This window comes from Harpia harpyja, chromosome 13 (assembly GCF_026419915.1).
Source record: "Harpia harpyja isolate bHarHar1 chromosome 13, bHarHar1 primary haplotype, whole genome shotgun sequence".
NCBI lineage: Eukaryota > Metazoa > Chordata > Aves > Accipitriformes > Accipitridae > Harpia > Harpia harpyja.
The window spans coordinates 33,861,904-33,880,792 of NC_068952.1; the positions used below are offsets into that span (position 1 = coordinate 33,861,904).

An 18,889-nucleotide genomic window follows, 5' to 3' on the forward strand; every position below is an offset into this window, starting at 1 on the left:
GTCTGCTCTTCTGCCGTCCCTAACGAGCTGAGCAAAATCACCCGGGCTCCATTTTCCACCGGCAGCCTTATCGCAGCTAGAGCATCGAACCGGCTGGCTGCAGCTCGTTGGGGAGCTGCTCAAACTGCTGGTAATGTTCAGCTTCCAGTAGTCAGCACCCCACTTCAGCGAATGCTGGGGAAGGTCTTGCCCCAGTCTCTTTCCAAAACAGCCCTTCCGTGCCCCCAGCCTGGCTGCGGCCCCACACTCCCAGGGGAGCGAGGCGTCCGGTACAGCCCCCCACCAGTTTCTGTCTGGAGAAGGATGTCCATCTCCCATTGTCACCCAGCAGAGCCTGCTCCCCTTCTGGTAGCCCGGCCTCAGTCATTAGCGCAAACAAAATAGTGATTCCTCACGTAAGTGCCTGGTTGGTGAGTAGTTTTGATGAGGCTCTTAAATACTAGTCTTCTGCCAATAGTAAAAAAAAAAAAAAAAAAAAGCAAACCTAGAGATTATCACCAGCTTCACTTTTCCCTTCCTCCTTCCTGTGTGAACGGAAAGATGGTTCGAGAGACTTATAGAGACATAGAAACATTGAGAGAGAGGAAATCTGGGATGTATATTGAAGCTGCTCTGAATGAAAGAAATTAATGATCTCATTATAAACAGATGATGGCATGTGCTGGGCATACTTTTCAGTTTTCCTGTTGAGCAAAAGTTTATTGATGGTTTTATGATATGCTACTGAAAAGATGATTCTTCTCTTGCACTTTATAGTTTGTAGATATTACGTTCTGATATAAAATGTAAATGCAGATTCAGATTACCTTGTTTTAAAATAGAATGAAGGCTGAGACTGCAGCCCAGAGATTTGGAGACAGTAACGTATGAGACTAGTATAGTTATCTCAGAATGAAGTCTTTAATAATTTTAAGAAGCTCAGAACTTCTTATTGTAGGGTAGTCCAACGTTGTGTCTCCCCCTTCCCCTTAAAGACCATTGCAGTACTTCTTGTTAAGAGAATTTCAATATGCTTGTAATACCTTTTCCAAGATCACTGAATTATGTTCTCAGATTTTAGCTGCATTTTAACATACTATTTTTTTCTGGTAAACTGCACTGAAAAGCAAAGAAAGAATAAAAACAAATCTTGCCAAAGCATGTCAAAATTAAATAGGCAAAGATACATTCACTCTGAGTGTAAGGGTGTCTATTAAATGACGTAAGCACAAAGCAGAGAAGGGATAACCGAAAGGTAAAAATAGCTGTATACTTAATTTTAATCTCTAATTTTGGTGGAATTGAATAAAATCTGCTTGAGAACAGGTGACTCATTTAGAGTTCGTGAAAATGACAAAGTCTTGGTAAGGATTATCTGAAATTAATGCCAGACTTTGATCATTACTGTTTACTTTTCTGGTTTGCATTCTCTGTGATGCAACACATCTTGCTAGTTGTTTTAACTTACGGCTTTCAGCTGATACTATCAGTCAGAATGAGGGAAGTATTTTGAAAATTTCAGTTGAGTGAGTTGGGGGAAAAAAGCCCATATAATTTCTGTTGCAGCGGAATAATAAAATTGCAGAAAAATTTCCTATATGTATCCACTGAAGATTTCACATGGTTATTTTAAAATGTGTAATGATTCATAGTGGTAATTAAAGAAATGCATCAGTATAAATTTTCCTCTCAAAAGCCACTCCAGTACTGTATTTTTAGTAAACATACCTACAGTGGTAAGCAAATGGTCCATATATTTGCTATTCTTTTGAAATTACTCTATTTACAATGGTAAATACAAATAACTCATTCCAGTGAACAGAGTGAGCTATTGTAAAAGTAACTTCAGGAGATTTGGGCTAGGGATTGATGTTAATTTGTGTGGTAGTAACAGAAATCAATTCTTACAGCTGTTCGTTCTTGAAATTAATATTGTTTTTGGAAGAGGCTTTTAAAAAATAAGCCAGAGTAGTGATAAAGTAGTCACTAATATTGGTGATTATACTCTTAATAAGAATTTAAAATCCTGTTTTAAAGTTTGATTGTTGACTTGCCTGTTCCTCTGCCATAAACTTCCAAACAAAGACCAGAACTTCAGATTGTCTTGGTTCCCAGCATTGTAGACATCTTTTTTTTTTTTTAGTTAAATGTTCAGTAGTAGTGAAGAAAAAGCATTCTTCATTTTCTGTAAGTTAAACTTAACATTATGAGTTGGTCTTTCAGATAGTTTGTTTGGCTGTATAAGGAGGTATGGACTGATACTGACACAACCAGCTCTTTAAGTGTTTGTTTATAGGAGAATTCTAGCTATGTCCATCTGTGTGGACCCATCTGGGATCTGTCTGTCTTGTTAAAGTAATTTCAATACTCCACACTTTAAGTGTGGAAGATGAACTGGCATGAGAGACTATCAACATTGTAGTGCTGAAAGAGTTTCTTCACTAAAGAGCGGGGGAGAGCAGGAGGGATGGTCCCCTCTCAGAGCTTTACTGACTTTGCAAGAAAATACATCGCTGCTTTCCCATGTTCAGATTTGTATTGCGTGAAGCAGCCACTACTTAGTACACTGTACTGAGAGTACAAAGCAAAACTAAGTCTATCCCTGAGTCCCTGTTTCAGCATCCTTCCAAGTGGAGTAAGAGAAAAGCATTGGAGCCTGCCTTGAAGGCAAGTGCATTTACATTGTTAGACAAGCAAGGAGGGAATGAATTTCAGAATCCCCACACTCTTAACAGATACCTCATTAATCTCAGTTGCGTTTTATTGCTATTAATTCTAGAATAGGAACAGATATGTGTTCACGGATATACTACCACCAGAGTAGTATATCCTACTACTCTGCATGCAGTCACGTACCATGCATGCAGAGAGAGAGAGAGAGAGAGGGAGGGATTCATTAGAGCATTCATGTTTCTGATGGTCTTAAGTGCAAATTGGTAACAGTTTTCTAGTACTCTGAAATATATTCTGTTACCTGAAAATGAGAGGTAGGCTTGAACAGAGTCAAGGTAAAAACATCATTAATATGGAGTTAACCACTGTAGCATCTCATGTCTCTCAATTTCAAGTTTCGCAAAACTTAAATTTCTGAAAAATCATGCATTGAAGCATTCAGGTACATACTTGCATGCCTTTACTTCTGATGTATTGGAGCTGGAAACAGCCAGTGGGAATTACCTGCTGCTGAGTGCAAGCACCTCAGTGTCAAATAGTAGCTCTGAGACCTGCGAAGGAGATCACGTCTATACCCTTCCCACAAAGAGCCTGGATATGCCAGTTGCCTCTTGTAGGCTGTGTTTGAATCCATAGGGGTACAGAAACATGATGTGGGCTTAGACAAGGGCTTACATCTCTCTTCCCAGCTCTTATTTGGAGCTGCATGGAGGATTGCAGCTCTTGGAAACATACCTCACTCTTGCTTGTCACCCTCTGCCTTCTCTCTTCTGACCCATATTCTATGAAGTGATAGGTGGTTCAGTTATCTAGAATATCCTCCCCCAGATAACACTAGGAGAGGCTGTATGAGAGAAGATGGACCTCCTTTGAAGGAACAGAGCCTTCATGAGCTCACTCTGCATACTAATTAGACCCATGTTCTCCTGCCCCCAAAAATACGTATTTCCCTCCTCTTCTATTTTGTGTTTCCCTGTTTGGGTGTCACCTGTTCCTCTGTTGCTTGTTACAGAAGCTTGTCTTTTGTCTGGGCCCTTCACCTTCGTTGTGCCTTTATCTTACTGTTACTCTCCTACTGTGCTCTGCCCCTTGGGCTGCTCTCCTGGTGAGCCCCCACCTATGTAATTTACTTTATTCAAAAGTGAAAAAGCAAAGTCTCTTCAGAGTTGTTCTACTTACTAATGAAAAATGAACCTTAATTATTTAAGGAAAATGAACACCAGTGTCTTCATGAGACTCACCAAATCTTGAGGCAACTAAAGGAGAAGGTAGAACACTTGGTTGGCCTTCACCATTGCAGCAGAACTGGTCATCTGCTGTGTCTTCAGATGTCTTCAGGTGCAGAGGTTGGATGGAGGTGTACGTGGTTGCAGACAACTGAGGTATCAGTTTACGGTAGTCATTGTGATACAGATACGCTGTCAAGTTACGTTTTATTGGGCTGTTTTGTAATGCTTTGTCCACAAGAGCTAGCGAGACCATGACAGCTATATTGCCAGTGTCCAGTAATCAAAACCCAGTTGTTTTCCTTTCTGTTCCAGGCCATTGATGAGCCTCCCTATCTAACAGTGGGCACTGATGTGAGTGCGAAGTATAGAGGAGCCTTCTGTGAAGCCAAGATCAAGACAGCAAAGAGACTTGTCAAAGTCAAGGTATGTGGTTTTCCTGCAAACGCTTTTTTTTGGGGAACCGCCCCCCCCCATCATCAAAGTTCAAAACAGCACAATGTGAAACTTCTTTATAGCCTCAAGACATCTAAGAGGCTGTCCTTTCCTTGGAGGCTGGCAGTGCAGTCTTTGAAATAATAGTAAGCTTATTTTTGTTGGGAGGGGAGGGGTTCCCCCCACCCCCATGCAATTAAATACATTCCGTTTCTTTCACTGCTTTGTCATCTGCTTACATCCAGTATTTGTGGCCTTCAATGCCATAGGCTGACCTTAAAGTAATTGATCAAAGTATGACAAATGTAGGCTTATGTATGGGAGAATGTTATCAGAAAATGGCTAAAACTCCTCAAAGTAGGTTTAATGTGGTTTGTTTTACTTCAGGAGCACAGGTCACTGCCATTTAGCAGTGGCAACTAGATAATGCTTCAGGAATAAGATGAAACCCTGCTGTCTTCCAACAAAGACTTGGCATATTGAGTCCTACAGAGTAGCAAGCGGGGGATCTCTCCTAATCTATGTGATGACTGGTTAATGACTGAATGAATCAATATAAGCCGCATGCAGTACAAATAAAAATTGTGGAGAGGGAATACAAGAGATACATTTTAACATCCCTTGGAAATTTAAAGTATCATTTCTAGAAATGAAGAGAACAATGTTTGGGCTTATAGTAAGTCTACACTGCAAAATGGCCTTATATTTCTGTTTGGATAATGTTGCCCTAAAAGCTTCTAAACTGGGAGCAGGTCCTGTTTTTCTGCTCTGCTTCTTAACCTCATACAGAAATACAACAGAGCAAGGATCAAAAGCACTTACGAAAAATAAATTAGATTGTTGCTCTGCAACAGAGTTATAGTGGCAGAATATTTTTCTTATATCTACTGTAAATATAAGTGAAAATGTGTGAATTGTGAGTGGTGATAACCTGTTACAGAAGAGCCTCCATTATAAATTGTCATGCATTGCTTGAATCTGCCCTCATGCTATGGCCGATTTTTGCCTCTAGTACGTATGAGGGAGAGAGCAGGCTATCTCCAAAAGCCTTGGTGGGAAGGACTATTGTCACTTAATAATAATGTTAACTGTAATGAGAAGATGTTAGTCTTAAACTTGACATCTTTAAAAAGCCTTTAGAGCAAATTAATGTGGTCTTTTCATTTCTTTAGTCATAACTCTTAACAGCATCAGCTGGTCTGTGCTTTACAGCACCATTGAGTTTAAGCAACTAGGTATTGGTATTTGAGCTGTTAAGTATCAGTATTTAAGTACAGGAATTGTGTTGTGCCTAGATCAGTGAAGTCTTAACTCCTTTCAGCTCTTCAGAGGCCTTTCAGCACGCCTTCTTAGATGGCCACTTGCATTTATTTGTTGATAAATATTTTCTTATGGGTTTATTACTTGCAGTTTGGTCACTGCAATGTTTTGCAGAAGGATCTTGAAATGAAATGGAATAGAATTTTTACTGTAAGTTGTTTGTGGAGGCTGTGCCTAAAGCCCTGTGGATTCAAGTTTGTGTGTGTGCGTCTTCGCTGTTACTGTATAGCTTAGGGCACTTAAGCCCCAGTACTGTCATTGCTTTGTAGAGTAATGCGATTTGTGGTTGAGGAGGTTTTTTTTGTGTGAGTGCAGTAACTTGTTTACATTGTCTTTCTTCCACCAGGAACGTATATTTCCTAAACTTAACAGTGACCCCTTGATTTTCTCTAAAAATCTTTTCAGCTCTTTCTGGCACATGTAGACTTCCCCCAGTGTTAGCTCCAACCAAGATTCTTGTTGTCAGGTGTACTTTGTCTGGAATTTTCGTAGTTTATCTGCTGCATTTATTTTCCACTTGTTCAACAGTTTCTTCCGGCCCCAAGGTATTTTATGCCCTAATCTCCTAGAACTACTGGAGGAAAAGGAAAGTCAGTTAACTTCACAATATCAATTTTAGTTTGAAGCTTTCATTTAAGTTTTATAACTAGATGCTCTGTTGAGAAAGGAGGATGACAAAATTTTTTCAATATGGAGTATGTCATCTTCAGGCAAGTAAAATACATTTAATCGTGTCTCCTTTTACCTGCTTTCTTCTTCTGTTGAATTCTGCTTCCTAGAATAGTTTGAGGGATACCTTCATAGTAACTTTTTTATCACCAGTATAATTTAATAACTTTATTCAATGTAACACAAGTGCTCTGTATTTATCGTTTCAGTATCAACAGATACTGTATTTCACAGTTTAGCAGTCTTCAGCAGGTTCTGTACCCAGTACGGAATTCTACGTTAACAATGTAACTGCATTACACACTTTGCCATGGAAAGCAGTAAAACTTAAGATTTGCCTGGACTTGTGAAAAGTGTTGAAGGCAGGACAAATTTGACTAAAGGGAAGACTTCTGGTGTTAAAAGAGTGGTAGTCCACTTCATCTTCATAGGATCTGTTACAGCTTTTCTTAGAGAGCTATCTAAGCCAGTTTATTTTGACAGTGTCTCCTAAAACAATTAGCACCATCATCCACACCCACTTGTATTTGGGCACCTTCCACAGAAGTTTCAGAAGAAACTGTTTTCTGTGTAGGTCTTTATTAAACAGAAACTAGTGAAGCATCTGCTGTATAGAGCCTACCAGGACTGTCTTTTCAGGATGGTGAAGAAAAGGGAAATTTCAACTGAATCGAAACAGGTTGATGATGTGCTGAATGTCTTAATCTTTTGCCTGAGACAGAAAGGATCCACACTGACAAATACTATGGGAATTAAAACCCCCAATAACAAATACTGACATTGGTTTTCTCAGCTTCAAGAAAGGCCAGTGGTGTCGCACTGAGTTTGGAGTTTGAGTATTTCTGTTAATAACCAGTATTTTTTTTTGAGTATGTATGAATATCTCAAGAAGCAAAAAGCGTTGGTGTCAAAAATCTTCTCCCCGAAAAGAGTCAAAGCCCCAAGGCATCTTTAAAAAGAAAAACCATTCTGGGATACACAATAGTGATTTGCTTTGTTTACCTTTCATCATAGTACATTGTGGCTGGCTCATGGTTTTGGATAGAGTTCCTTTTTGCTGTAAAATACATTTAAGATAATTACAGAAAGTAAATAAAAACAGATGTCTCTAAATCAGAGTTGATATACTGGATATTTCATATGAGCCAATAGTGACCACAGGTTTCAGATTACTTTGCATCTGAACTGAACTTTTGATTTCTAGATAAATCCCCCAAAAGAGAGGAATAAATATCTGTATCTGTCAGGCTGAAGTTCAGAAGCATAGTCTTTGCTTAATTAATTGCTAGCCTGAATCCTTTGTCTGGCTTTCAGGTTACAAAGTATGATTTTGTCTGTCTGGTGGGCAGAAGGTATTTACCATCAGTAGGTGGGATGATACAGCTCTAAAAAGAACATACTTTCACAACAGTATGTATTGCTGTGGTTCTAACAGAAGATGGACAAGGTGAATATTTCATGAAGTAGCACTTGGAAGGCAATAAAGCATTTTAGTGCATTTGCTTTCTAATCAGCCAGTCAAGGTAGGCTCTCCTTAGTCCTAGTTGTAGGTCCTGTTCTCAGCTGTTTGCTCCTTTCAAGGTTTACAAAACTCCTTAAACTTTCTTCCTGAGGAGGCTAGATAGGAGAATTGGTGTTAGAGGACGCTGTTGTTCTGAAGGAAATTTTGCTATTGGTGTGTGCTATGGAGAAACTCAGCAACAGTGAGAACATAACCTTGGGTACACTCATGAACCAAGTCCTTGGATTTAACGTAGGATTGCTTTAGTTGAGAGTTACTATTACATGGCTGAATCTCATGTTACATTCTTAACTTATTGTGCATACTAAATAAAACATCATATACTCCCACCAAGCAAGTATGTTCTGGTGAACATCAGAACATAATTCGTGTGTGTTAATAAAATGTACATAAAATGTAATGTCAGAATTTTCTGTTTCCCTGAATTTTAAAATCACAGTGGAAATAAAACTTCAGGTGTAATTGGTAGGAGGATCCTGTGACTTTCAGTGTGACCAAGTTAATTTTGAGTGAAATGAATGGTGAATATCTGTAGCATCTGATACAGATATCTTAATCATAAGTTTGAATTTCTAGACCATTTTTTTTCTGAGGATAGCATGTGTAGGATTAGACACAGCCAATGACATGGGAAAATACCTTGGAAATACTTACAGGATTTACTTATTCCAGTTTTGAAAGACTGAAAAGTTAGCCATCCGTACATTTACTTCCAGTTGACTAGCAGCTGTTAAGTAGCTGTGTAGGGTAGGCTGACACTAACTGAAAGGCTATTTGGGTTTTTCATTTTGTTTAGTTGACAGCAGCATCCTGTACTTTTTTGTGAGTCTTTCAACTGTGAGTGAGGGAAATGCACTTTAATCAGCAAAAGCAAAAAACCCCAGTGATTATGGGGTTAGATATAGGTGTTAAAAATGTTTGATTCCAGAGCATTGAAACATAAATGTTTCTTAAAAATTATTTGTGCTCAGAACTCTTGAAACTTTCTCCTTTCTTGGTGTGGTGCTAGAGCAGTACAATTCAAATCATTAAGAGAACTGCAGAGATTGTTTTGAGCCACGAAACACTGTTGGCAAACTGTTGTTTGTCGCTTCCTTTAGAGGTAATGCTTCTATTCTGAAAGATAAACAATATTTTAGAAGTTTTGACAACTGAGAAATTGTCTCCTCGTATTCCTAAAATATATAAATGAAACACAGTTTTCAGCAAGTGGAATGATTATGGTGACTAACAGTAAAATGAGAGTAAGAGAAGGGCCGTTGACATCTGCATGTGCTTATGCTGCTCAATTGTATCATGTGATTGTCAGTTGAATTATATTTTTTTAGGTAACTTTTAGACATGATTCTTCAACAGTGGAAGTGCAGGATGACCACATAAAGGGTCCCTTAAAGGTAATAAATTTGTTTTATATTTTGCTAACACTTTGAAAAGCATTCTTTTTCAGTATTTGACATAAATGTGTATATGCAGTATGGGGTGAAAGTGGAAGGTTCAATTTACTACACAGGCCAGATAGGATCATGAAGCATAAAAGGTAATGCTGCAAAGCTAGAGTTAGTGTACTGTTCATGTTAACTTTTTCCTTTGTAGTTAAAGGTGATGCAGCATACAGGCTGATGCAAGCCTCTTTGTTCTTTTTGGCCTTAAAGCTAAGAAGTTTGGCTGGCTCTGATTTTTAGTCACCGTTGCTTTGGAAAACTCAGCTGGAGGATTTGGTGGGCAAGCTCTTACACAAGAGAATGACATCACTGACATTGGTTCTTGTTCCCCACCTGCTGGCAGGAAATAATCAGCTCAGTTAGTTGGCTGATTTTAGAGGAATGAAAGAAAGAAGTTTTAAGGGATACAAATATATTCAAGTGAAGCTGGAAAAGTATGGTATATTTATATGGTATATTTAACATAGAAACAGGTTAGAAATTAACTCTGCTAAATACAAAAGTGTTAACTTCATTGCCTGTTTTGGAAGCTTTCCAGTGCTAAGTGGCTTTTGTATTTTAGGTAGGAACTGTTGTGGAAGTGAAGAATCCAGATGGAACATACCAGGAAGCAGTTATCAACAAATTAACAGATGCAAGTTGGTACACTGTAGGTAAGAGAAATAGTTATGTATTTGAATAATACTCATGACTTAAAAATAAGCTTGTGACCTGGACATGTCTTAAGCACAGTGAGAGAGATTTTTGGAGATGCTTAGGTATTCAAAGTTTGTATAAAAAACCCGCCAAAACTAAACTTCTTATTTTGGGGTTTTATAAGCAACTGTACTCTTCACGATGTGGAACTGGGACCCCAAATAAAGACCTAGTGAATTGCTCTATTATTGGTAACTACTTCTTAGATATTTAATATACTGTTGTTAAATATTCTGAAGCAAAGTATGCTACTTCCTTAAAAAAGGAAAAGAAGTGCTTGTAAAACAGACGTTGCAATACTTATTTTTCCCTACTCTTGGACTTTGGCCTGATAACAGCTGCTGTAAAAACAGACATAGCTTGTTTTTTAAAAAAGTCTTTTCCTGTTCATTTTCCCTATTTTCTAATGTGACATTTCAGACTTTAGATGATGTATCCACATGCCCGCAAGCAAATACAGCTTTTTTTTTTTTTCCCTTTAAGTATTTTTTTAAAGGCTTTATATACATGGGTTTACTTTTTGATGCTGTGTACCAGTAGATCAATGTGTCTTGGGGAAAACTGGTCAACTGTAGAAGAACGTATATTCCATCTGTGCGCTGGTAGTCTTAAAGGTACTACACAAAGTGTATTGATTCTTGAGAAACTACATATTCCTCTCCTTGGCAGATAACTGGGACATGGGAAGATGAAGACCAGGTCTTGAAAGAACATTAGCAAGACTTGGTTGTTTTGAGTTATTAAGGGTTGTTATTGGTGAAGTGATGTTGAACAACTAGGGACAGACTAACCTTTCCTAGTCATAGTCCTTTTAGAAAGGAATAGTAGAGCTGTAAGTTTAGGTAAGACCTTCTAGATAAGTGTTGCAGAAAAAAATATCTGTTTTCTTATTGGAGAAGTAGAATGTAGGAGTAAAGGAGAGACCAGGTTAGGATGGGGTGAAACATGAGGTATAAAGACAAGATTAACTTTATAGATAGTGTTTTGGTAATTAATATAGAAGTGGATCAGATATGACAGCTTTTAAGAACAAATGGTATAGCTGGTGTTAGAACTATGTTGTATGTGTATATTTATGCTTCTGAGAAAGCATGAGGTTAGCAGTTCAGCAAGAAGAGTAAGGTGGGAGTCTATGTGGATTAAATTTTGAAGGTAGGTGTCATGGAGTTGCAGTGTGTAAATCAAAGTAGATATCTGTCAAAAATCCTGAACTTGAGAAATAGGAAGAGGAGATGTAAGAGTTGAGACTGAAAACAATATTTTGTAGATAAAAGCAGACAAAAGCATGTTGACCTTGCAAAATCAGTAAAAGTAGCACAGCTGCTGGCTGTGTAATGCACTTTGAGAGAGAAGTGACTCTAGCAGCGGATGACTAGAATAATCTTTGTCACGAGGGTGAGTGGAATGAGACTGAAATTATCTTTACAGACGGTGATGACTTTGCAGATCTGAGTGAAAGTCCTACTTCAAGGGATAGCTGCCATTTACCAGATTTCAGAATTAGCACACCTCTTAACCAGCAGTTATCTAATGTTGTCCTAGCACTTGTTGGGAAGTTTCTAATTACTTGCATTGTTAATGATTTTGTGAATAAAATTACTATGATTTAGTGAAAAACTTTGTGAAGGGACAGACAGATCTGAAGTAGTACCTTTCCAGAAGTTGTTACTTAAGACCATTTGTGCTGCTGCAGCAGCAACATGTAGAATTTAGAGGAATAACCATTTTTGGGCTGCTTGAGAAGTATGGGCAAGGTTGCTTTAAGAGCATCCTTGTCTGTCTTGTATTCATAAGATATCTGACTAGAAATTGTACATCAGTTTGTTTGTATGTCTTTTTTGGTGCTACTACTTTGCTACCAAAGGAAGATAGGAACTAAGTTAAATTAAAAAAAACCCAACCGGTATAGCCTTTTAAAATAAATATAGCACAGTTACGTAAATACATGAAGTGTCCTTAGTTTATTTGCCTGTAAAAGTTCTTCAAAACGCTCAAGGTATCCCAATCCTGGTAACTAGATACTGTTTCGTCATTCATATAAATGTGTCTTTAGAAAGTTCAAGGGATGTTCTTAACTCTGTGTTTACTAGGAGGAAAAAAAAAATCATAGGATTGTTTGCTTTACTAAAAATGCACAATTATGCATGTTCAGAAGTAGTCTTATCCCCTTCTGCACTTTTTTGTTATTACATTGCTTTTTTCTCAGAATTCAAAGTGGTTTTAATTGCATGAAGTTGCTTCTTTTTTTTCTTTTTCCTTGCAGTTTCAGCATGGATGTTTTTAAATGCATTACACTCCTATATGTCTGCTCAGTAGGTTGTTTTGAGGATGTCCCATTAGATTAGAATGTCATACGCATTACAGCCATATGTGCTGTGCTGGCCACACAAGTCTTTCAGGGAGGTGAAGCTTTTCCTTTGAACGTATTCATGTTACGGAACAAGATTAAGAATCCCTCTGGCAGGGAAGAGGCCACAAGCAGATTACCACATAGGATACATAATGCAGCTACCTACCTAGCTCTGAATAGGTTTACCTCTGTTGTAGTCAGCTTATCCCTTGAAGTGGATAGATTATTTTTTTTTTAAATCTGTCATTATGTAAGGAGACTGTTACGTTAATTAACATGAACTGAATTAGGAACCTGCTGCCTTCACTTAACCAAGGGGGGGCTTAATTATGCATTGACCATTTGAGACGCAGCTCCAAATCTGTGTTTTCTTGTGCAGTTCTTGCCCTTGATACTTTCCAACAAATTTTGAAGTGACAGATCTGCATCTATAACTAATATTTTATCACTAAACAGTACTCAAAAAGTTACTGTAGTATAAAACACAGACTGGGGAATGGTAGTTACAAGGGAAAGTTTGTTTATCAACAGTACTGAATTTTATATAGGGATGAAAAATTCTCAGAACTAGGTAGAAGTTACTTTCCTATCAAATAAATACTAGTCAAGAATTTTGATGGACCTTGTTGCTTTTTGTATATTTTTACTTAAATTAGTAAATGTTGAAATGAGTATAGTACCCACTATCTGAAAGCCAGACATGGCTGAACATTAATCTCTTTAATCTTCCCAGGCATCTTTTGCTGGTTGACAGCCATTCTCCTAACACTCTTATTTTGACTCTTGTTTGTGGAAGTGTTTACATATTTTTAGTTTTCTGCCACAATTCTAAGGAGACTGACAGAATCAGGCTCAGCAGTACTGTGGATGGACAGAAGAGGAGATTTGAATGAAGGTGAAAGAGACATGTTAAGAAATTGCTGAAACTTTTACCTTTTAATGTAATATTTTAATCTAATGTTGGGGTTGTTTCTTGTGCCCCCAAAAGTCTTCAAGGTCACTGCAGTGTGGGGACAAGAATAGAATTGTTATCACAGCTGGGGAGGGAGAGGATGTCAGTTCTTGTCTCACTGAACAGTGCAAGCATAGCCCAAGAATTAAAACTTATCACCAAGTATTTGTCTGTTAAGTACCTGTAGAAGACTCGACAAAAGCTTTCTTTTTATATGACCAGTTTATCAGCTTCTGAAGATCCCACCTTGAATGTGTGCAGCACATTTCAGGATTCAAAGGGATAAAGTATGTAGCTGAAGCCAACTGTATTATGAACTTGTTTCCAGTTGACCTAGTGACAGCTGAGGTAGCAGAAAGTCTAGAAACCAGGAGCTCCACGGTTCTCTCTCTACAGCTGGTTTTGATGATTGTCTGCACTTTGATGATTATCTTCCTTAGGCTGATATGACTGTTGTTTTATAGCATAGTTGAATGAAGCTAATAGAGAAAGATGTTGAACTTCCATATAACATTAAACTGTAACTTTTTTCTCAAAATATCCATTTATGTTTCTTCATAGTAAGCATAGCTTCCAATTGAATATTGTAGGAGTTCTGGTTATGTAATAAAGTTCTGTAAAAATTGAAAATGTTTGAAGAATAGTTTTTCAGTTCTAGCTTGCGTTGATTTTTAATTTTCTGTCCTGATCCATGAATTGTCTGCTCAACTATTGATTACTTAAGATTACATTTAATATATGCAAGCATGGAGTAGCTACGGTGAGACAGCAGCTTATGTATTTGGTCCATCTGTGCAAATGCTTTACTGGATATGCAGCAGTATCCAGGTACAGCTTTGTTGTAAGGACTGTCTACAAGAATGTATATCTTATTCTTTCTGACACCTAAATCAATCACTTACTGATATCCTGATTTAAAAAAAAAAAAATAATCTTTTTTTTTTTTCTTGCCTTACTTCTTACCTGGTTACAGTATTTGATGATGGTGATGAGAAGACTCTTAGACGCTCTTCCCTGTGTTTAAAAGGAGAAAGACATTTTGCTGAAAGTGAGGTAATTGAAGAATTTTTATACGACAACCTTTTATTTAGAAAAATTTAAAAGTGGTATTTTTAGTACCTCAGTCTTCAGTGTGTTATGTACATCCATGCTACTAAAAATGGGGATTATGTAAAATACAGTCTACAGAGTCTGGCTTGTTCTTTTTTTAAATCAAGAAATACAGTTAAATTTCACCAAATTTGTAAGTTCAGAAACAAAATCTGCATTTCATATTTTTCATTTTTTTATTATTAGTGCTTCACAGATGGTAGATCACACAAAAAACAGCAATCACACCACTACTTTGCTTTATATAAAAAAATTATCTGTAAGTATTCGTTGGAAAAAATCAAAACATGGTACATGAAAAAATTAATGTACATCTTTGGACAGAATTAAGTTCTGCTGGATTTTAGGCAGATGATCAAGTCTAATTTGTAATAGCTGATAAACTTGAAAGATCGGTACTTTTCTTTTAAAAGGCAAATTATAAGTTGCTGTTACCTGTTAATTTGAAGACATTTATCAGTATTTTGGAGCTGGTTCATGTCTTAAAGGTGACTTGCATATTAAAATATGCAAACATTTGTAGCAAATTTCAAATAGTTAAAATTTCAGAATAAGGGTTGTTCCTTCTTACTATGTAAGACAGTATGGACTGATGCGCAGGTTTATGTAAACATGTTAGCTTATTGGAAAGCTACTGAAGATGGGGGTTTTTGCTCTACATAAATATGCTTTATTATTGTAGCCAGCTGAGCTTGTTGCCTGCTCACTGCGTTCTTTGTGAAGGTACAGATGCCTTCTAGAATCCCCAGTCAGGTTTGAACACATGTAAAGAGGGCCTAATTAGATGCCTAAATCTGGATTCAGATATAAATGCCATAATTTTAAAGATTGTGTTCCTTTGATTAACTCTTTGTTATTAATGATCAGCACTCCTGAAAATTAGATTACTTCTGTTCCATAAATACGATTTTAATATGGTTTCAGGAGTATTACTTTAGAGTAAGCAGGTTGAAAATGTTAGTCTATATATATATTACTTTGCGACCAGTTTGGCTAAATGAGAGTCATTTCAGATTATTTTGTCAGATTCAAAGAAACCTTACGTTCAGGTGACTCCTACTTTTTATTTTGTCATTCTTATTGTCTTAGCTTTTGATGTCTTGCCAAAAGTCACTGATACACAATTCCATTGTCACCAACCCTCAATGAAACACATGTTGTGCATTTCTAATAATTACCTCATGATTGCATAGCTACTCAGCAGGGAAAATTGCATCTCCAGTTTCTCTTTGTGATTAGACCAGTACCACAAGATTGTCTTGTTCTGATGTTGCTTTAGCTTCATCTCTGACATCCCAAGTGTGTGGGATCTTTTGGGGTGTCCACGACACTCAGAAGTAATCATGCACCTACTTTAAGATTTAAAAAGCCAATTTTATTGTCTCTATGTTCAGTTCTGTCTGACACAGAATACTTTTGAGATTCTTGTTAGTGTTTCACGTTTAAAAATTCATACACGACTCAGAAGTGTAATTTGGAGGACCATGTTTACTTTGGAAAGCTTTATGCCTTCTTTCAAAGAACAAGAATAAGTGCATATACAAAAAACTCTGTGTGCCAGGAGCCTTCAAATCTGGAATGGTTATCGTTTAAACAGATAACAGCATTCTTAGGGAAAGAAGATACTGTATGTCCATGAAGCCCTTCTGTTGATGCTTTAGCATTCTCCTGGAACAGAGAAAGTTCGTTCTTTCTCTCCCTCTCTTTTGCTTTGATGGTAATAAAGCATCAATTAGCACCCTCTCAATTATCAATATAGCACATCTTTTAAATTGTTTTAGAATTTTTCTCTCCCATATCAAATTATGAATTACTAACAAAAATACAATTAACTTGTCATGTTTGCTGCTACTGAGTTATCTTGCAGTTTCATTTCATCGGGGACCTTTGTTCATTTATAAGTAGATGATTGGGTGTTTAGTCTGATGATAGGACAGGCAGAAAATTGATCCTGTAGAGATGGAGTATCCAAGGTCAGCAGAATACCTGATACTTAATTCTCTGTGTTTGAATGGTCCAAAGGCAGGACTTCTGGGAAGAATTGTCTATGTGTGTTGGACAAAAGTTAATTATTCAGAGGTGGGGAGAAAGTGTTGAACGCCCCCGCCCCCCCCAACCAAAACACATTACTCTTTGAAATTAAAGCAGTGACGTGTCTGCTGTACTTCTGTATTTCTTTTGTAATGAGAAAGTCTCTCTATTGACAAAAATTACTTTAACCAGATTATACAAACTTAGAGTTTGGAGAGTAACTTATGCCAGGTTTTTTGTATGTGTATGTATATGTATTTTTTTCATTTCAACAGACATTAGATCAGCTTCCACTCACAAATCCTGAACACTTTGGGACTCCTGTCATAGGAAAGAAAACAAACAGAGGAAGGAGATCCAATCATATGTAAGTTTAACATCTTTATATCTGTGCTGTCTGTATATAATTGTGAAGCTGTCAGTGTTTGTGGAGTTTTATTAGTTGTATGGTCAGGCTTCTCTTATTCAAAAACCAGGAAGCTATATGAAAAGTGTTGTTTAGCACTCAGACTGAAAGTTGGTTTTATGTGTATTGTTGCATGCAAGAATTACAACAAGTCTTCATGTAATCAGTATTTAAAATAGTACTGGGTGTAGGCAAGTGGGTTTTTCTTGTTTTTGTTATTTAAGTGAAAAAAGAAAGTGGCATACCAAGTGGAAAGGCGTTGTCAAGCTATATTCAGAAGCTTCTCTGTAGTAGAATAGTAGTATTATAAATGTGTTGGACTCAAACTAAGACCATTACAATGCAGTCTTTGTCCAGCTGATATGAAGTTGTTGTAGAAGGTACTAGAATACTCATGTAGACCTTTAGTTTCTCACTACAAGGTCTCTGAAGGGCTTTTAGAAATAGGTGAACAGTATTGGGGTTTGCAGCAAAGTGTTTGATAGAAGAACAAAGTTCAAGAGTAGTGCCTTGATTTCCTAGGTACCAAAATTCTTGGTAGTTGTGATCTTGAAAAACTAGTGTTAATACTCCACTGGCTGTTGTTTGTGGGTGGGGAGGTCTTTTTGTGTTGTTGTCGTTGGTTTTTTTTTTTTTTTTCGTGTGGTAGTGGTGGTGGTGTTTGGTTTTGTTTTGGTTCTTTTTAAAGTTTTGAGGTGGTAGTGGTTGGGGTTACCTTTTCATGCACTGTCTCTTTGATAGCTTGAAATAAATATTACCCTCTATATGTAGAGGTACTATAAATTTACTCAATTATTGATTTACTAATTTGTGATGTATTGAAGGAAAAAGAGGGAAAAAGCTGGCATGTACCACAGAAAATGTGATTGCACCATCGTTGGTGTCTGTGACTGGGTTGTTGTCTCCTCTGTTTCCCTAACTGTACAGGACATTATTGGGGCAGAAACAACACACTTATCTTTATCTTATGATTAATACTGATTGAACTGTGTAAAAAGACAAATTGCACAGGTACTGGTATAACTGAGCTAGGTTGCAATCGCTCTAAAATAGTCCTTGACTTCTTTCTCTTGCCACAAAAGATTCTCAAACCCCAGAAAGCAGCCTGAAAGACTTTCATACTGTACTTTAAAAGAAATCACTGCTTTAAGAAAGAATGTTGGGGGGAAAAAACCCCAATGCTTTATCAGCACTGCAAATGATGACATAAAATTAGGGTGGGGAAAATGAAACATGGAAATTCACCTTAGACTGTAAATCAATCTTGTTACACAAGTGCTAACTGTGAGTCTTCTGTTAATATCAAACTCTGTACTCAAAAGTATTTATGTGAAAAATGGAAGATAGCTTTTAAAATTCTGCTTGCTGTGCTCATGGAACATGCTGTGTATTTTCTGAGAATTAACCTTCAAAGTGACTAGTAAATAAAATACATAGAGAGAGCCAGGAGGGCTGATTTTTTTTCTTTTTTTAATCAGTTGCAGGTAATTTTAGTTGGAGTAGTTTTGTACATTTAGACTCCCCATATGGTTAAAACCAGGTGCAACTTTGTACTGGAACAGTCGAAACAATGAGCCAGAACCTTTTTTTAATCAAAATATATTTGCACCTTTGCCCATCTACTTACATTCCAACACTTCATTCAATGTGAAATTGAAACAGTCATTGAAATGCTTCACTGCACATATTTAAAGAACTGTTTCAGGATAAATAGACTTCTTTTTCTCTTTGCTATTCATCTTCATAGCTGATGTTTCTTCTTCAGATATTTGTCCTCTCTCAAAATAGCTTTTTATTCTGTATGGCTGTTAAAGTAAAAGCATAGAGAGATTAAGAGGAAAGACAAAACTGTTTAGCTTAATGTTGGTCCAGAACGACAACTGCAATAGTATTTTTGAACAGTGCTTCACTAGGGCAGAATTCTCATTTTGAATGTCCTGACTGCATTTCTATTCCTCCATATGGATGCATGATGATGTTTTGTTTGGTTTTTGCATGTATTACATGTAGGTGCGCCTTTCTGAGTTTGTAATGTTTGAGTTGTTACTACAATATCCTTATAAATACTTCTATTCATT

The 18,889-nt window shown here is 37.1% G+C and overlaps 1 protein-coding gene across 2 annotated transcripts in view; it reads left to right on the plus strand.

Annotated features, from left to right (window-relative positions):
• Nucleotides 1–18,889, plus strand: part of ARID4B (AT-rich interaction domain 4B) — a 93,957-nt gene that overhangs the window by 27,827 nt on the left and 47,241 nt on the right. For both annotated transcript variants that reach the window (XM_052805359.1, XM_052805360.1), the window contains exons 3-7: nucleotides 4,194–4,304; nucleotides 9,153–9,218; nucleotides 9,829–9,919; nucleotides 14,238–14,317; nucleotides 16,681–16,772. In XM_052805359.1, coding sequence (XP_052661319.1) covers nucleotides 4,194–4,304; nucleotides 9,153–9,218; nucleotides 9,829–9,919; nucleotides 14,238–14,317; nucleotides 16,681–16,772 — 440 coding nt within the window. The remainder of the gene's footprint in view (nucleotides 1–4,193; nucleotides 4,305–9,152; nucleotides 9,219–9,828; nucleotides 9,920–14,237; nucleotides 14,318–16,680; nucleotides 16,773–18,889) is intronic.